The following is a 16,560-nucleotide window of genomic DNA, read 5'->3' as shown; positions in this document are numbered from 1 at the left end:
TTTCTGAGGGTACTCTGCAGAATCAATTTTTACAAATGAGCATGATGCAGTTTTCATAGTTTAAATAACTTTCAAATTTCTGTTTGTAAGATCTATAAGTCAGGAATGAAACAAAATAATTTCTTAAGTGATAGGGACACTGTTAAATTAATTGAAATGAGACTGAAATTAGGTTTTTTCTGTATGTGAAGAGAGGCTTTTAACAAGGTTAATTTTGTTGTTCAGTTTTACACCGAATCTGCACTGATGCAGTTGAGGGGATGGTGAGTTGTGGCATAAAGGCAGAAGTGGGCAGATGAGAATATCAACTTTCTGGATTGGTTTTGTAGAAATCATCTTAAGACGCAAGGAAGTTTGTTGTGGAGCAGACTGAGAGCATTGCGTGAGCTGTAATGGTGACACAGCTGAGAACGTAGTAACACATGCTTGAGGTGGTTTTTTTAGGCTGCTTTAGTGTTAAGTTTGAGTGGATCTGTTAATGCAGTTAGATTATTAAAGTGTTGGGGGAGAAAACAGCAATTAAGTTAATGTATAGCTACTATAAGAAAGAAGGTAAAGATGATAATGAAGTAACTTTTAAGAACACTGGTATAAATATATGTTGTCTAAACTTTGTCTTAAATCTGTTCCCTATGAATGCTTTCAATCAGTGAATGACAGATTACATTAGGAACTTGTAGTTTAACCCTAGGAATTTGGAAGAAGTGTTAATGACATGCGGAAGACGTGCAGCGGGGGAGTTTTAGCCTAGTATGGTTTCTCTGGAACAGAGGTGAGAGAGGATTAGAAAAGACAACAAAAGTGTAAAAGAAGCCGTGATGGCCTCAATTAACAGTGTAATCTTCAAGAACGAGTAGTTATGGCACTACAAGAAAGTGAAGAAATTTGTATCATGCTGGCTGGGAAATTGTAAAACAATGTTTTTTTCTGCCATGAGAAAAACTTCCATTTAAACCTAAATGGTGCCCAGTGGACAGCCTCAACTGTACTGCTGGTTCTTCAACAAGCAGTAGTAATAGTAAATGCAAGCTTAAGCACTTTCATTCTCATGTGCTGACACACAAGATGTATCCCTTGGGGATCTTCTCCGAACACAATTGAATCGAAGTATTAAATCAGTTCTAACAAAATTGTTCTGAAAAATCTAATTAGAGAAAACCTTGTATGGGAGAGAAAAAGAATCCAGAATCTTGGTTTGGGTGTGATTTATTCCTGCCTTTGAATGTGCTGAACAGGGCATCCCAAATATTGTGTTAGATGCCATTTTGGAAAAGGTTTACCCTTTTTTTTTTTTTCCTTGGCCCTTGTACAAAGCCTTTGGTAGTCTCAGAGCTTTTCAACACTGAACAGAAAGCTATTAAGGACTCCTAAACCTTCATGAGTGAGTAGTTGGTGGATATCTGGGTGACCCCAGAATAAAAGCCCTTATGTGAAGGACAGGTGAGGAGAGGGAATTACTGAAGGAAAATATTTTAAGACAGTGCAAGTTTGCCCTTTCTGATACACACATTTTATTGCTACTGTGGATTTTAGCTTGTGGTCTTTGTATGCAGCACTTCAGGGCAAACCTAGAACAGAAATTGGCATTTTCTAAGTGGTGGTTGTGAGACAACAATTGACACCACTTCTCTGAGTGATTTATGCCGCTCCTCGATGGGGAAATGCTTCACCCAGAAAATAAAACTGGCAGGAGAATTATGTCCTTGGCACTATCACTGACTAAAATTAATTGATGATGCACTGTCTTCATTATGATGAAAGGGCTGGGTAAGAATACCAGGAAAAAACAGTGACCCGTCTGAGGCTTTGCTTTCTTATAATGTGTTTTTACCATAGAAACTGATGGCTTCTGAAAAGTATAGAAGCATCATTTATATATGTAGTTTGGGAATACAGCCCTTATGGATTGATTCATGTACAATGAGAAATTTTATATTTGGCTTCCTGTTAACTAATAAAGGTATTTGTTAGGAAATTAGTTTTTTAGGAAATTCTTTTGTGTTTCAGTATCTTGTATTATTATTCCTCATTAATTGTAATTTTAATCCTTGTTTGCTTCTTTTCTGAGCACAGAACTGCAGCTGGTCTTCAAAGGTACGTGTCAGTTTGTCCAGCAGAAACACATGTGACTTTTGCATGTTTAGAAGATTTTTTAGTAGCTCTTGGTCAATGTGCAAAACTGATCCTTCACAATAGAGTCCCTTAAGCAGCACCGTGTACCTTGTGAACGGTAGTAACTCTTTCGTTTGGGGAAAAGTAATGTATTAGTTCAGCAATTGAACTGGGCAGAAGGAGGGAAATTGGTTATCATGATTGGCAGCAGCATTGATTTGTGCTTCTCTAAACCACAGTTTGGAACTAGATTGTTGTGTGTAAGCCTGGACTTATTTGAGGCAAACTTTGAGAGGTGCAGAAGGTGGTTGTGTGCTAAACAATTGGAAGTCACACAACTCAAATGGCTACCTTGAGCAGGGCACAGAAATGGCAGTCAAAACATGTACGTGGAAGGACATGAAGGCACGTTGGGTGCTTTTACTGTTGCTAAACAATACTATTTATTTTCTTGAAGCAAAACAGCACTCCGGAATATTACCGTAGGAAATACTAAAAAATTCTGATCATTCATGGCATAGAGAGATGGGGTTTCTTACCCTCTCTAGTGGTTGTTGGTGTAGTTTAAAAAAAAAGTGTCAGTTGTTTGCTATCAGCTGGACAGATTTGTTTGGTTTGGTAATATTCCATCTTGCATAATCTGTGGTCTTTCTAGGCCTCCAAATGTCCATGTTTTTATTAAGTAGCTGTAGAACTTCTTCATTTTTATTTCAGCAATTGCTTTGAGTAGTGACGGTGAATGCATAACTGGTTTCTGTGGTGAAAATGTGGTTCCTAAATAATAGATGTTACTTTAAAAGAGCTGGCATGATTTCTACAGACAAAGATTAATAACTTCATGAACTAACAATCCCTGGGGTTCCAGGGACCTTTCAAAATGTGAAGTATTTGTTTGATTCACAAATTAAGGAGAAGTGTCTTCTTGTTAGTGAATCTATTTATTCTCTTGTATTAACCTTTTTTTTTTTTTGAGGTTTTTCTTTGCTGTCCCCAAATTAGGTGGTTTTGGGGTTTTTTGAGATGTTATGCATTTAATAATTCTGGCTCAAGAATATACAGTAATTCTAGTGTCTTCATAAAAAGTTACTTGTGCATTCCCAAGTATGATCTTTTTGAGCTGAAATATTTCAGTTATTTACAAAGTAATTACTTTTTCATGTTAAAATAATTAGAATTCTTTTAACTTGAGTTCTAAGAGTAGATGGTATTTTTTCCTTGTTTAAAATCTTTCAGGTGATTTTCTACAAAGACTGGCTAACACTAGTAGAATCTTAGAAAATAAATTTCCTCTTAGTTCTTGTCTTTTTTCAAAGACCAAGGACTAGAGAGAGACTATTTTTGTCATAACTGAATGTTTGTATCAATTTTGAACAACGTGCAAAGAAGTGTTTTCAAATGGTGTTTTGTGTAACAGGATGTCCAGTGTACTTCCTAAATGAAATCTTTAGTTACAAAGTTTTCAACCTTGGCATACAAAGTATTTATTTTCTGTTAGCCTTTTTCTTTTTTTCCTTTTTTTTTTTTTTTTTTCCTGTTGTCTTCTCCTTGTTTCCAGGGGAAACAAGGGAAGGAATGGGATTCTTTTCCAGTGGACTTTTCTGTGCCACTCCTGTTCAGTCTAATGAAAGATGGCCAGCCTAGAAGGCCCTGCCTAAGCGTAATAACCCATGAAATGAAAAACTACCCTGTGGAGGTGCACACGTATTTTGCTCAAACTTTGATATAGAACTTTAATATTTGCATTTCCCAGTTTTTGTGCATGTGTGTGCTTAAACTCATAATGCTAACCTTGTATTTTGGTAAGATTATTTTTCATTTTTTAATCATTTTATTCTTCCTTTTTTCCCTCCAGTATTAAAATCTAATTTTTGTGTGTGAAGCTGGTGTGTAAAGTATGATTATGTTAAATGGATTTATCCCTTTTAATAATATAAAACTTAGTTTCAGGCAAACCTAGTCATCAGCATAGTTTTTAAAAAATACTGTGAACCTTGGGTTTTGTCTTTTTTCTAAAGTTCCTATGTACTGTAACATTACCTGCTTTAAGTAATTATCATACATTATACTGGTTGCCATTAGTGACTGCTGTAATTAAGGTTGTGAATCAGTTTCCATTATAATCCCTTGTTTTCACACAATCATAACTTGTCAGAGCACCAATCTTTAGGACCAAAGTTTTCCACAGTTGTTTTGCTTAGAGAGAAATTTGAGGGGAGGGAGGAGGAAGACGAGTTTGAACTATCCTTATAGTAAATCCTAAACCCTTGTCCAGTCATTTTGTGTTATGGGATCAAACTGCATAGCAAGGAGTTCAATAGTTATCATTTCCAGGGACTAGAAAAAAGTTGAAAGGTCAAAGAGTGAAGAACTTCCTTGAGTTTTGTTTGCACTTCTAATTTTTACTAGTCCCATTGCCATTTTTAGCAGAATCGCTACATAATGCTGCAAACAGAATTAGTCTTACCTTATTAGCACTGTCATCCCAAAAAAACTCTACACTATGTCAGTTTGCTGATAATCAGGTGACAATTAGATCACGGAAGTAGAGAAGAGATACAGTGGTCATTTGTGGATTCATGACTCCAGCTGGGAATCCCAGTCCTGAATCTTGATTTTTGAGGGTAAAAGCTTCCCTAAATGTCAAGTGGGGAGGCAATAAAAGAAAATATTTACTGTGATTATTTTCCCAGTAGTAACTCCTAAGTGTCAGTAACTACTGTACTGCTCTTTCCTGGGTGGAAAATAGCAGGTTCTTGTATCATTACAGATAACCCTCTATGTAAACTTTTTATAATGACCGCTATACAGAGCTTGTTTAAGTTTGCATTTATGGAATTTTTGGTATGACTTGACAATTTATTTTATCATATAAAGAGATTATGTTTTAAGGCAAGCTATAAGGGAGTGCTTGGGCAGGCAGAGTTGAAGGATAAGCTTTCAACCCTCACATTCATTTCCTGTTCTTGTTTTATCGTCCCTAACATTACATTTACCACCATTTCTTTGCATAGAATTCGTTTTAAGAAATAGTGATTGGTTCTTCCCCTCAGCCCTCCAGGAGAGTATTTTAATTAGTTTCTTGAGATATGTGATGATAAACTGAAGTTACTGAACAGAACTTCTAATTCCTGTTACATTCAGAATTTGCTCCTCCACTACTGTCTGCAAACTGTTGCTACTGCAAACAACTTTCTTTATAAGATGATGTGAAATACTTCAAAGTTACAATTTATAGACAAAATAAAATATAACATATAAAGCATGCATAAGCCTTCAAAAAGATCAGTGTTTGGGAGACCTTATTATCTGCAGAGGTCCTGTGAGGCAGTGAGATGTCTTGCAGATGGGAAGGTTTCCACATCTGGATTCTTTTTACAATTGAGGTCTTTGATCTGCAAATGTTACAACTCTCCTATGCCCTGTGATTTGTCTGGCAAGATGAGTTATTTACAAGTGCAATTGCTCTTCTGACAACTCAGTTTTGAGTGTGTAAGTGCTGAGGTCCTGATCTGTAACCCACAAGGACTGCTGGTAGTCCTTTTATTGGTTTCAGAGGGCTTTGATTCAGATATTTGGACTTTGAAGCACCCCATGGGGATTAGGTAAAGAAAGGCTTTTTTTTCAGATTATTATAATTTAAAGATTCATGATGCTGTGTCTGAAATAATTTGACAGTGTTTCAAAGGCTTGTGAATTTAAATAAGTTTCTGATCTTTGTGTCTTTTCTTTTATTTCTCCAGTGGCAGATGAAAGCAAAGTTGGTTTGTTGGCCGGACACAAATCGGGTAAGCTGTCCTCCTATTTTGGAGAAAAAGTCAGCAACTTAAAAGTAGTATGGGCAGTAAATGAAATCAGCTTCCAGAAACTGTGGTGAAGAAGAGGCCAATTGAGGCATTACTTTGTATGCACTGACTCCAGGTTGAACGATGATGAATTAGGGATTGCTCTTAACCAGGTAGTGTATGTAGCCAAGTCATTTTCAGGAAGAGTTTTAACTTTATTTTTCAGTACAGGTGTTGTAAATTGAAGAAAATGCACTTTCAAGTAAGTGGAAGTGCAGTGTCTCTTATGGAGTGTAGAGACTTAAACAATACACACTTTGAGAAATACAAATGTTTCTTTGCTTTCTCTTCTTGCTCTGAGTTGTACTTCCATTACCAGGAATATGGAAGACAACACTAAAAAAATTCTACAGAGTAAAAAAAAGTGTTATAGCTTTTCCTTTCATTGTGCAGGAGAAATAATTTGGTTTTTCGTAAACTTTTCAGGTGATAATAATAAAAGAAAATTAGTCCATAGTGCTGTAATTACTGTACCTGCTTACCAAATAAGTTCACCAACCATGCCATGGTATTGTACAACTTGCAGCTGTTGTATTAAAAAAACTTCCAAGGCGATGTCACGTAAGATTGTAATTTTTCATGAGCTGTGGGTAAGCTGACATGAGAAACCTTAAACTTCCTAGAAAACTTCAGTTATTCGGCAATCTCTTCTGATGTTAGAAAATCCTGAAGTTTCAGGCTGCCCCTTTGTAGCACATTGTACATGCCTTTTTCCACTCTATTGATAGATCTAAGAGGCTGAATTCATGTAAAGGAAGGTCAGCTGTGAGATTCCTGATTGTTCATGGTATTCCTTCTCTGTACAACTGGGTGTCCTTCTTTAGTTCTCTGGTGTGGATTTTCCTTATCTGAAGACTTTTTCCTGAACTTAGTAGACAAATTCTTTTTAAATTTTTTTGGCATCTTTCCTAAGCCTGTGAAGTTCTTGGATTCTCTTTCTGAATCAGGGAATAGTTCATATGTCTTGTAATATTATCACTCCTGGGAAGAAAAACAGTTCTTCCAAGTTTCTCTTTCGGGAATGTGAAAGCTTCAAAGAAATGATCTTGTCAACTTGAAGAAGCTGGGGGTGTTGCCCTTGGGCTTTTCCCTGTTCAGAAAAATTACTACAAACATTGCAACATCATGCAGTTTACCAAAGATCAATGGAATTCGCTGCTATCAAAGAATATTGGAGGGGTGAGATTATAACTCTTTGGCAATCAATTGTTGTAGGTACATTAAGCTTTATAATGTAATTTTTAGTAGCATTTGATCTTTCTTGTGCACACTTCTGCAGATTCTTGAAAACTGACTTTGAAAAGTTTTCTGTTTGAAGACACCTACAAATTTTATATGAACATGTGGACCCATGTTTATTGAACTTTGGCTTGTTTGCTTTACTTATTCCTCACAGATCTCTTACATATACCTAAGATCTTCCTTCATAAACTAAAATCAGTGGCCAACAGATCACCCAAGGAATAGATACAAAGATTCCTCAAGTTGTTTCTTTTTTTTTTACCCCTTTAGGAATAAAATAATCTAGCTAACTTCTGAGAGGGTTGGTGTGTAAATTATTTTTGTTGGTCCTATCCACTTCACTGTTCAAATACCATTGGAAAACATTTCTCCTGCTCCCTATGTTCCATTTCCTAATGCTTCATAAAGAGAAATCAAGCTGCAATTTTGGTTTCCTCATTTTTCCATTCATATATTTAATTTAAAGGTCTGTTCAAGAACACGGTGTTCTTTTTCTCTGGTCCCTTTTTACTCTATGCTTTCTGGAATTATATGTCACATGTGCAATTTTCTGGCATTCAGTCGCACCACAGAACTCCTGTTTTAACAACATTCATTGTGCTGCCTTCCTATAGGGACCTTAAGAATGTTAAAAAGGAGACATTGCAGCTTCTTGTGCTGCAAGCAAAACACAGTTATTTTCTCATTACAAAATGAGGAGTTTCCATCCTATTCTAGACTTCAAGAAACTAAATGTATTTCTCTACAGAATTAATTATCACCTACTAACAATCAATGCAATTATCCTATCTCTCCTTCACTTGTTCTATAAAATACGCAGCTGAGTAATTCTCTCTAGGGAAATATCCTTTCTGTTTCTTCTGGGGCAATGGCTCTTCAAGCATTTAGTCTCAGCCTTTGGTACAGTGACTTTATCCCTCACATATTACATGTTACTGAGCAGCAGCAGCAGGAGTTAGAGGCGTGCATACATTTCAGAAAGTGTGAAAACAATTCTCCATAAGACTCAGGAATTACAAGGATCTGTAGCTCTAGCCCCATCTGTCTCTTTGTATATTGCACTCAGAAGCAGTAGTTCCTTTCCCCCCACCCTCCTTAAAAAGTAGATTTGATTTTTAGAGGTATGTCTAGGTACATCCTGAGCTTGTAAGCATGTTCTGTGGGAAGATGGCTGGAGCTTTGTTCCACATGTGTAGTGACCCTCATAGAAACCCACCTGTGAATTCTGGTTCTCAAACCTGGTCTGTCCTTCATCTGGCTGGATGGAAAACCCCTGCTGTGGTTACAGGTGTTCTTAGCGTTGAAAATGTTTTCCACAATGCCATCAGCAAAAGCAGTGAAGTGCTGTATTGATGCCTCCTTGTCCTTTTCTGGAAAAAAAACCAGATTTCAGACTGTGTGTGTGTAAGACAACTTCTCTGAATCCTCTAAGGAAGAATTTGTCCTCTGTAACCTTCCTGTGTGCTCAGCAATGGTATGCCAATACCAATGATGAGAATGAGAAGCAGACAAGCGGTGCCTCTGTTGTAAAGCGGAGAAGATCCTTGAAAATTCACAAAGATGAAAAATCAGCAAGCTTTAGCTTAGTTTTTCATAAACTCCTAGCTTTTTGTAAAAGCAGTCCTAGGACAGTTAAGAGAATATCTTTATAAAGAAGGGCAAGACTTGCATATCGAGTACTGAAATTGAGTACTGAATTTTTTGCAGCTATTTTAATTTTTTTTCTAAAATTCTTTTTTGTGTTCTGATTTACTGCTTAGAACACTTTTAGTATGTATTGACTGTCTGCTGAGGTCCCTGCTGACACAGCTCTTTCAGATGATGCAGTGCTGGAGAAAAGCTGATGAGTCTTTCTTTATGAGCTCTGACATATTAATTAGCAAAATGGTCAAAAAAGCTTTCCTATTTTTATTTTATTGTCACTAGACCATGCTTTTGGCTGGGGTTGTGTTTCAAGACAGTTCTGAGACAAGATGAGTAAGATTTTATTTTCTTGCTGGCTGCTATGTGAGGAACATGTGACTGGGCTATGGCTTAGTACCAGCAAGGCTGAATGATAGGGGGTAGCTCTGTTACCAAGCTGAATTTGAATTAATGCTATGTGTTTAAACCACAACATATGGCAAGAGATAGGGCTAGGATCTGAGTAGGAAAAGGCCCATTGGGATAGTTGGAAGGATGCTTCTGGTCAAGCTCTGCCCCTTAATGTTAATTTTGCTGGCAGTGCAGTTCCCATGTGGCTGTTCAGCCTGTAGGTAAGGTTAGTGTTCTGGGAAAGAAGGTCTGGAGAGGCAGCTGTACAGCTAAACCCTGCAAGGCAGGCTGTCCTGGGACCTGAGTGCCATCACAGCTGTACTGCTTCATGTGTGGGTGACTGAGTTGTGGTTAAACTGCAATTCAGATGAAAAGTGGAGATAGTTCGGAATAATTTAGGTTAAAGGTCTTGGTGTATCTCTGCATCCTTTAATGGCTGGATGTATTCTGCATTAAGGACATTTTTCTGAGGTTTGGTAAAGGCTAAGTGTGAGCTATTGGAACACCAGAAAAATCCTGTGGTTTTTGCATAGTTCTGTAGCACAAGAGGCTTCCTTTTAATCAAGGATTCTGGTGGGGGTTAATAGTGGATTTAGGAAAGACTACGGAAAGCTTGGTGCATGCTGCCGGGCTTGTTTGAGACTGCTGCCATTGTAATAAGTTTGATTTGCAGGTAACACAATTATGTCTAAGAGGTGGATAGGGAAGTGCTGTTCTCCTCTCCTTATGCCTGATCTTATAATTTTATTAAATAAGCCTTCTTGCTGCTGTAGATGTCATTAAAGCTCAGCTTTTCAAAGGGAGCATTGGGTTTAGTAGTGGGTTCATAAGGATTTATATAGTAATGAGGTCCACAGTAGAAAAGACTCATGTAAATGACTGAGCTGCCTGGCATATGCAATGAAGTGTCTGTCCAAACAAGGGCCTTGCCACTAACTGAAAGCATCTAGCATATGGAATCTGACCCTTCCCTTTGCATTTCTGAGAGGAGAAAAAAGGTCGATTTAAATTTTTTTTTATTCTCTTTGAGAATAAGTGTAATACTTGGCTGCTTCAATCATTCTTGTAAATGTGAAGAGGACTTGTGTACTTCACAGTCTGCAGTATACCTCAGCAATACCAGTGTAGCCTGACCTATGTGTCTTGGCTTGGATACTGGATATAAGCAAACTGTCATGTCACTGGAAACTGTGCAATGTGATTTTTCCCTTCGTTCAGCCCGTGTGATGCTCGGTGCCATTTCAGTGTGACTGGCTCAAAAACAAACACAAGTACCTTTCTATGATGCTTCAGTTCACTCTGTTACCCACAACTCGTGGCTCTGTAAGCTTTGAATAATTAAACTGTGGATTATGTTTGATGTTTTATTGTGGAGCATATTTTTGCAAGTTTTTTTGCTCTTTCCCTGTTACATTCACTTGGACATCTCTCTTTGAATGATTATATTTTTGTGGTAGTAGTGTTGTTATTATCAACATTATTATCATTATCAACTTTGATTATGATTCTCCAAGCAAAGTGTTCCTTTGAACTTATGGTTCCAAATAAGTTGTCATCTGAGAGTATGTATCAGTTCATGCAACTGAGAAGCAAAAAAAAAAGTTCCTTTTTTCCTGCAGGTCACTTGTGGAGTGAATGTTTTCTCCTTTATTTATGTCTGGCAAAGTATATAAAGCCAAGGCTGTTACATGAATCTATTATATTGTTAGGATTTAAAACTGTTTCTAGTCCAAAAATTAAAATGCTCAGCTTTCGTTGAATCTCTGACTGCTGTGGTTTTTTTCTTTTCCTCAAACACAATTTGTCTAGTGAACCTAGGAGGATACATTAACTTACTTAATACTCGATGCCAATATGGCTTTGCTACCCTTTTTTAATGGACTTTATTTTTTATTTTTTAGCATGTATAATAGTGTTACATATTATATGTTGTTGTAACTATTTTCATTGATTAGAGCTGGGAGGGAATGGCGAGCCTTGATTAACACTGCTAGTTGCACAAAAATTGTAAATATTTGTGCGTGAGAAGTTTGCTTTTTCGCTGACTCAGGAAAAGGAGGGCTGAACGCTTACCAGTTCTGTGCTTCAAACCATTATTCTAAACTAGCAGAACTTTCTGTATTGTTAAATTTTAGTGAAAAGCAGTTTGTAAGTTAAAATCTCTTCTGAATGTCAGGCTGGGGGTCTTTACAGTCCCCCATGCCTGCCAGGTCAGTATGGCTGATAAACAGCTCTCAGATAACGTAGTTACATGGTTCTCCTCTGTGGAAGGAAACAAGCGCTCATTCTTACTCTTGAGAAGAATCATTTTATGCTCCAAGTAACTCACCAGCTGTAACTATTCCTTTGACAGCTTTTTTTCCCTTTTTCTTTGGTTTTTTTTAAGACTTTATTAGCTGCGTGATGATGATTTGTTGTGACCCCTTTTTTGTTAGGTCCTGAGAAAGTCATCTGTAGATAAAAATCCCTCACTTGAGGGTGATGGTTGATGCTATGATGTTGATCTAAAAGCTTGCTGCTGCCGAATAAAGCAGTCTTGGGCACCATGCCTCCTATCTGCAGCTGCCTGGTTTCCATTACTTCTTTGTTCCAGTCCCACAGCTTAGCTGGTGAGATGGTTAAGAGAGCTAAACCAGCCAAAAATTAAAACAAGAAAGACAAAAATGAATAGTACTGAGATTATCTCCTTGAACCACTCATTTGAGAGACAAGCTTGCACACCAGTAGAAGGGAAGCTCAGCAAGTGGATGGATGTGAGAACTGTGAGGCACCTGTCTACTAAATCACCCTATCTACTGTGTCAAACTACATCTTTATTAAATTCAAATGCCAGACTTGGTCTGATGGTTTGTTTTGTTTTGTTTTTATTTTTTTAACATTTTTTTACTTACCATGAATAAAACCATTTTTTCAGTAGCAGGACTGGGGAATAAAAAGTGGCAGTAAACCTCTGCAAACTGAACAAGAGCATCCCTGCTGTCTCATCCTTAGATTGTAAGAATCTTTTCTAAAATCACTTATTCACTTTGATTTTATGAATGCTTTGTGTCCTGTGACTCTTAGTGTGCTTTGTATTAAGATACAGTAGAGCAGTGCCCATTGGTCTTTCTTTGAATTACAGTTATTAAAGTGAATAGATCTGATCTGCTGAGAACAATAACAAGCTTGCAGGAGGAACCTGTTTCCCTCCATGTTCTTGTGCGGGGTTTAAGATCTAGAGCAAAACTGAATTTAGACCAACAGCAGTGGAGATGCAAATTCAAGGGTCTATAATTGAGTTTTTATAAAACAGCATGTTGACTGAATATTTTCCTGTTATCCCGTGATAGGTTTGTATTCATAAAGGCCGAGCTATGTGTTTCTGCCCCCCTTCTCTCTATGCCAGCATTATTATTCCTATAATTCCATTATGAGCTGTTGTGGGAAGCTAACCTAGCAGAAAAATAATTCTACAAGAAAGAATAGTATTCTTCTGGTTTAGTCCAGGGAGCAAGAAAGAGGAGGTTCAGGAGAAGAGAAGAATAACTTTGTAACTGACATTTTTTGATCCAGGGATCAGCCTAAGCTGAAGAAAGTTGACTGGGGTGGAGGGGGTAGGCAGACACATCTGAGGTAGAAAGTGTGGATGAAAGAAGATTTGTGGATCTTCAGAGGTGTCTTTGTGCTGAAAGAAAGGAAGTGGAGGAGCAAATTTAAGTCTTTTTTATTATCCTGAACACCAAACTGAAAGTGAGTTTCTGAGAGGTTTGCTTAATGGCCAGTGAAAGTTGGTTTTGTGTATTTTTGACTGTGTGATGTTACTTGTTCTTAATGTACTCTGATTGTCTCTTAGTTTTGTTCGGGCTGCTGTGCTCTGGGTCTGGTCCTGTCCTAAGGAGTGAGAGGAGGTTGAGCAGTGCTTGGAAGCAGCCACGTCTGACAAGCAAGGAGAGAGAAGCTTTCGTAAGGGCCAGATGGAGTGAACATGCAGCTCGGACAGAAAGAACAGTTTTCCTTAACAACCACAGGGACTGGGTAGGGTTTCTTTCAATCCAGCTGATCACAGAAAGCTGCTGAACCAGAGAACAAATGACCCTGTAAAAGCCTAAGCTAAGCAGAAACATTTATTTCACTCTGTCTCACACAGAAAATGATAATTTTCTGTACTATGAAAGTGTAGTAAACCATCCCTGGCTTCAACAGCAAAGCCCTTTTCATGTTCTCACTTTAAGAACAAAAGTGCATGTACATCTACTGAGCAAGTCTTAAACAACTTGGACTTCTCTATGAAGGAAGATTGTGCCCTGAAAGTGGACCGAAGTAAGATATTTCAATTTGACAAGCATGAAATAAAACTTAAAAGTTCCTGCTGGTAGGAACTTTAGAGAATACTCCTGTGAATGCATAGGTAGGGAGCTGCCTGCTAAAGCTGCGACATTAGTTTATTAGAGCAAGGTGCTGAAGAGGGATTCTGCGTGTGAGGAGTGCCTTATTTTTAAATGTGGGTAAACTCTGAGTTCATGACGGAAAGAACAGCCTTTTCCCAGAGAAGAAGACCTGATCTGGCAGATATCCAAACTACAGTCTTTGAAAATAAACAACAGTGGTGAAAGATTTGCTTCTTTTTGATCACATCTCAGTAATATGGGAATTATGCATTACCCAGTATGAATCGTTGGCATGCGGAGATTGCAAACCCACAGCCTTTTTCCCTTGGGGAATATTCTTTGCTCTAGGAGCAGAGAAAGGGATAGGAACTTTGTTTAGTGTGACTCGGGAAATTTCAAGCTCAGCATTTCCCCAGTGTTACAGCTCCTTTACGATACAGAAGTGGTAAAAGTGATTAGGAAGAAAAGTCCAACACACAGGTATTTTTTCTAGCCATGCATTAATACTAATTCTGCCCTTTTTTTTTTCCCCCCCTCTTTCATTTCCTGTAGTGATTCTGGGCATATTGTTGTATTAACTGAGGCTTGGAGGTGGGTTTGATGTTCACATTCCATACTTGCCACTTCTCCCCTAGGTCAGTATTGCTGAATATTGCTCTGTGTAGAATTCAGTGAAGCAGGTCAAGAGAGCATTAAAATCCCCAGACTGTTTAAGTAGTATAAAATGAAAAGAAGTGTAGACTTTTAATAGTTGTGATGAATGCATCCACTTAACACAAGGCCTGCTGATATTTGAAGTATGTGGTCATCTGTCTGTGGTAAATGCACAGTGTGTGCCAGCCTGCAGTGGGCTGGAGGAGCGATGTGCCTGCAGAGCTCTGTGGCTGTTGTGCGCTGAAATTCTCTCTCTAGGAAATGGTGCGGTGCTGGCAGGAGTTACCGGCTGTGGGCTGTTTGGGGCATGCATTCTCTTCCTGAGACCTGGCAACACTTCCCGCTGTGACTGTCTGTGCTGAGCCTGCCACCTTTCTTGTCTTTGCTGAAAGTTTCTGCTATGAGTTGGAGCTTCCTACTGCCTTGTATTCCAGGTTGTTTCTGACTCATACGAGCATAGGAGAGCTTGTAAATATGTGGATGTGTCTAGAGGAGTGCAGAAATAAAGCTTTCTGTGTTAGTGCAGAATTTCACGCAGGATAATAGATGCTGCAGTTCTGTGGAAGTGGTCATTAGCACCTGACATCTTGGTATCTTGGGATCCTGGAATATCACATGCAGAAAGAATTGTTACTACATTTTAAGTGATTGGAGATGGCAAAAGCCCAAGAAAACTGGCATTAGGCCTAAGCAAAGGTTAAGAAACAGTATATTTGAAATTTGAAGAATGTAAATAAATCAGTGCTTTTTATTGAAACTGTGAAGATTCAAAGTAAGGCACAGCAGCCAGCAAAGCAAGTTTAATGTTTAAAATCCTAGGGGCCTCTTGCTGTATGTTGATCTTTAATGTAGAGAGCTTCTCTTGTGATGGTGCCTGAACAGATGGCTCATGAAAGTGCCTTCATGACTGATAGTAAGCTGGTTTTCATCATGGAACTCCTTCCTTGGCCCTAAGAAGAAAGCTGAGAACAACAAGTGAATCCATCGTGTCTCCTGCCTTTTTAGGGCTCTGTAAGGCTCTCAGTCATCAGTCCTTTAGCTGTTGACAGCCACATTGCATCCATTTCAGAAAGCAAAACGAATTCCCTCGGTCTGTGTCTTCTGTAATTGAGGAGAAAGTGATGATGTGATTCTAACACCCCTGCGTAACATTTACCACCCTCTGCAGCTAGAACTGGAGTCACAGCCTTCCTGTCAGTCTTTTTTCTGACTATTGGTTTCGTGTTCCTTCAAGCAATACCTGTGATGAATGATCTGCAGATATTCAGGAAAGACCTTCAGAGTATTAGGTGCTGAGAGCTGGCTGTGATCAGTGTTGGCAGCTACTGTGATTCTTTTAGTTGCTTGTTGTGACCAAAGAGACCAGCAGCCATGGCTGAATGCCTCATTTTATTAATCCTTTCCCTCCAGGAGCTGTTTTTTTGCTGGGCATAATATTCAGTGCTGGCAGTGGGTATCCTGAAGTCGCTGGTGCCAAGGAGTTAATGAATTTGGAAAACTTCCCAGATAATACATCTGGCCCTCTAACTTACATTTTGGAGCATGAAGTGTGAGATGTAGAAAGAAGAGCACTGAACTAAATGAGCTCCTGGCTGAAGAGAGGAAGGGTACACTTTTCTTTTTTTAAACTAGTTGACTGAAAGTTAAAAATTACATAGTCCCACAGAAGATTTAATTAATGTGGGTTTGTTTGGGGTTTTCCTTTTACATTTTTTTTTAAATTTTGTGATACTATGTATTTGCCAGTTGTATTATCTTCTGAGGCTTGAGTACAGACAGAGAAGCATATTTAGTTCTCCACTTTGAATGATTCTTCTCCTTCGTTTTTTATTTTGAAGTCCCATCATGTTGCCATGTCAATAAAAAGGATTTTGAAGGTAATTGATGTTTCTAGTCCAGCTCACTTCTGGAATAGTATCTTGTGCAATGTTTGCTTCCTATAACATTTGAAATAGTCCTTTATTATATAAAATGGGTTGCTGGCACTATTTATTAATACACATTTCTGTGTAATAAAAGCTGTGCAGTGCAATATGGTTCAGAAATTAACTTTGAAGAAAAGAATTACATTGCTATTTGTATATCTCATAAAACAGCATTCTTTTTAGTGGGTCTCTCAATACAGCAATGCTACTTAGCACTTACATACACAGCACTCCAAAAGTACCCAGGATATCATCCCTAATTAAGTGTCCTGCTAAGCCTAAGAGCAGAGCAGGAGAGTTTTTCTGTACGTAGCAGTGCCAACCCAAGTGGAAAGCATTTTTAGAAGAGTAGAAGGCACTTCCTTGAGTTACCGTCGACTATCA

The 16,560-nt window shown here is 38.2% G+C and overlaps 1 protein-coding gene across 4 annotated transcripts in view; it reads left to right on the top strand.

The window, feature by feature from the left end:
• PARD3B (par-3 family cell polarity regulator beta) overlaps positions 1 to 16,560 on the top strand; it is a 416,855-nt gene that overhangs the window by 242,160 nt on the left and 158,135 nt on the right. For 2 of the 4 annotated variants that reach the window (XM_069022266.1, XM_069022267.1), the window contains 2 exons: positions 2,074 to 2,094; positions 5,853 to 5,897. In XM_069022266.1, coding sequence (XP_068878367.1) covers positions 2,074 to 2,094; positions 5,853 to 5,897 — 66 coding nt within the window. The remainder of the gene's footprint in view (positions 1 to 2,073; positions 2,095 to 5,852; positions 5,898 to 16,560) is intronic. The other 2 variants (XM_069022270.1, XM_069022269.1) reach the window with 1 other exon arrangement.

This window comes from Aphelocoma coerulescens, chromosome 7 (assembly GCF_041296385.1).
Source record: "Aphelocoma coerulescens isolate FSJ_1873_10779 chromosome 7, UR_Acoe_1.0, whole genome shotgun sequence".
NCBI classification, from domain to species: Eukaryota; Metazoa; Chordata; class Aves; order Passeriformes; family Corvidae; genus Aphelocoma; species Aphelocoma coerulescens.
The sequence above is the reverse complement of the archived record's forward strand: the minus strand, read 5'-3'. Positions and strand labels throughout refer to the sequence as shown.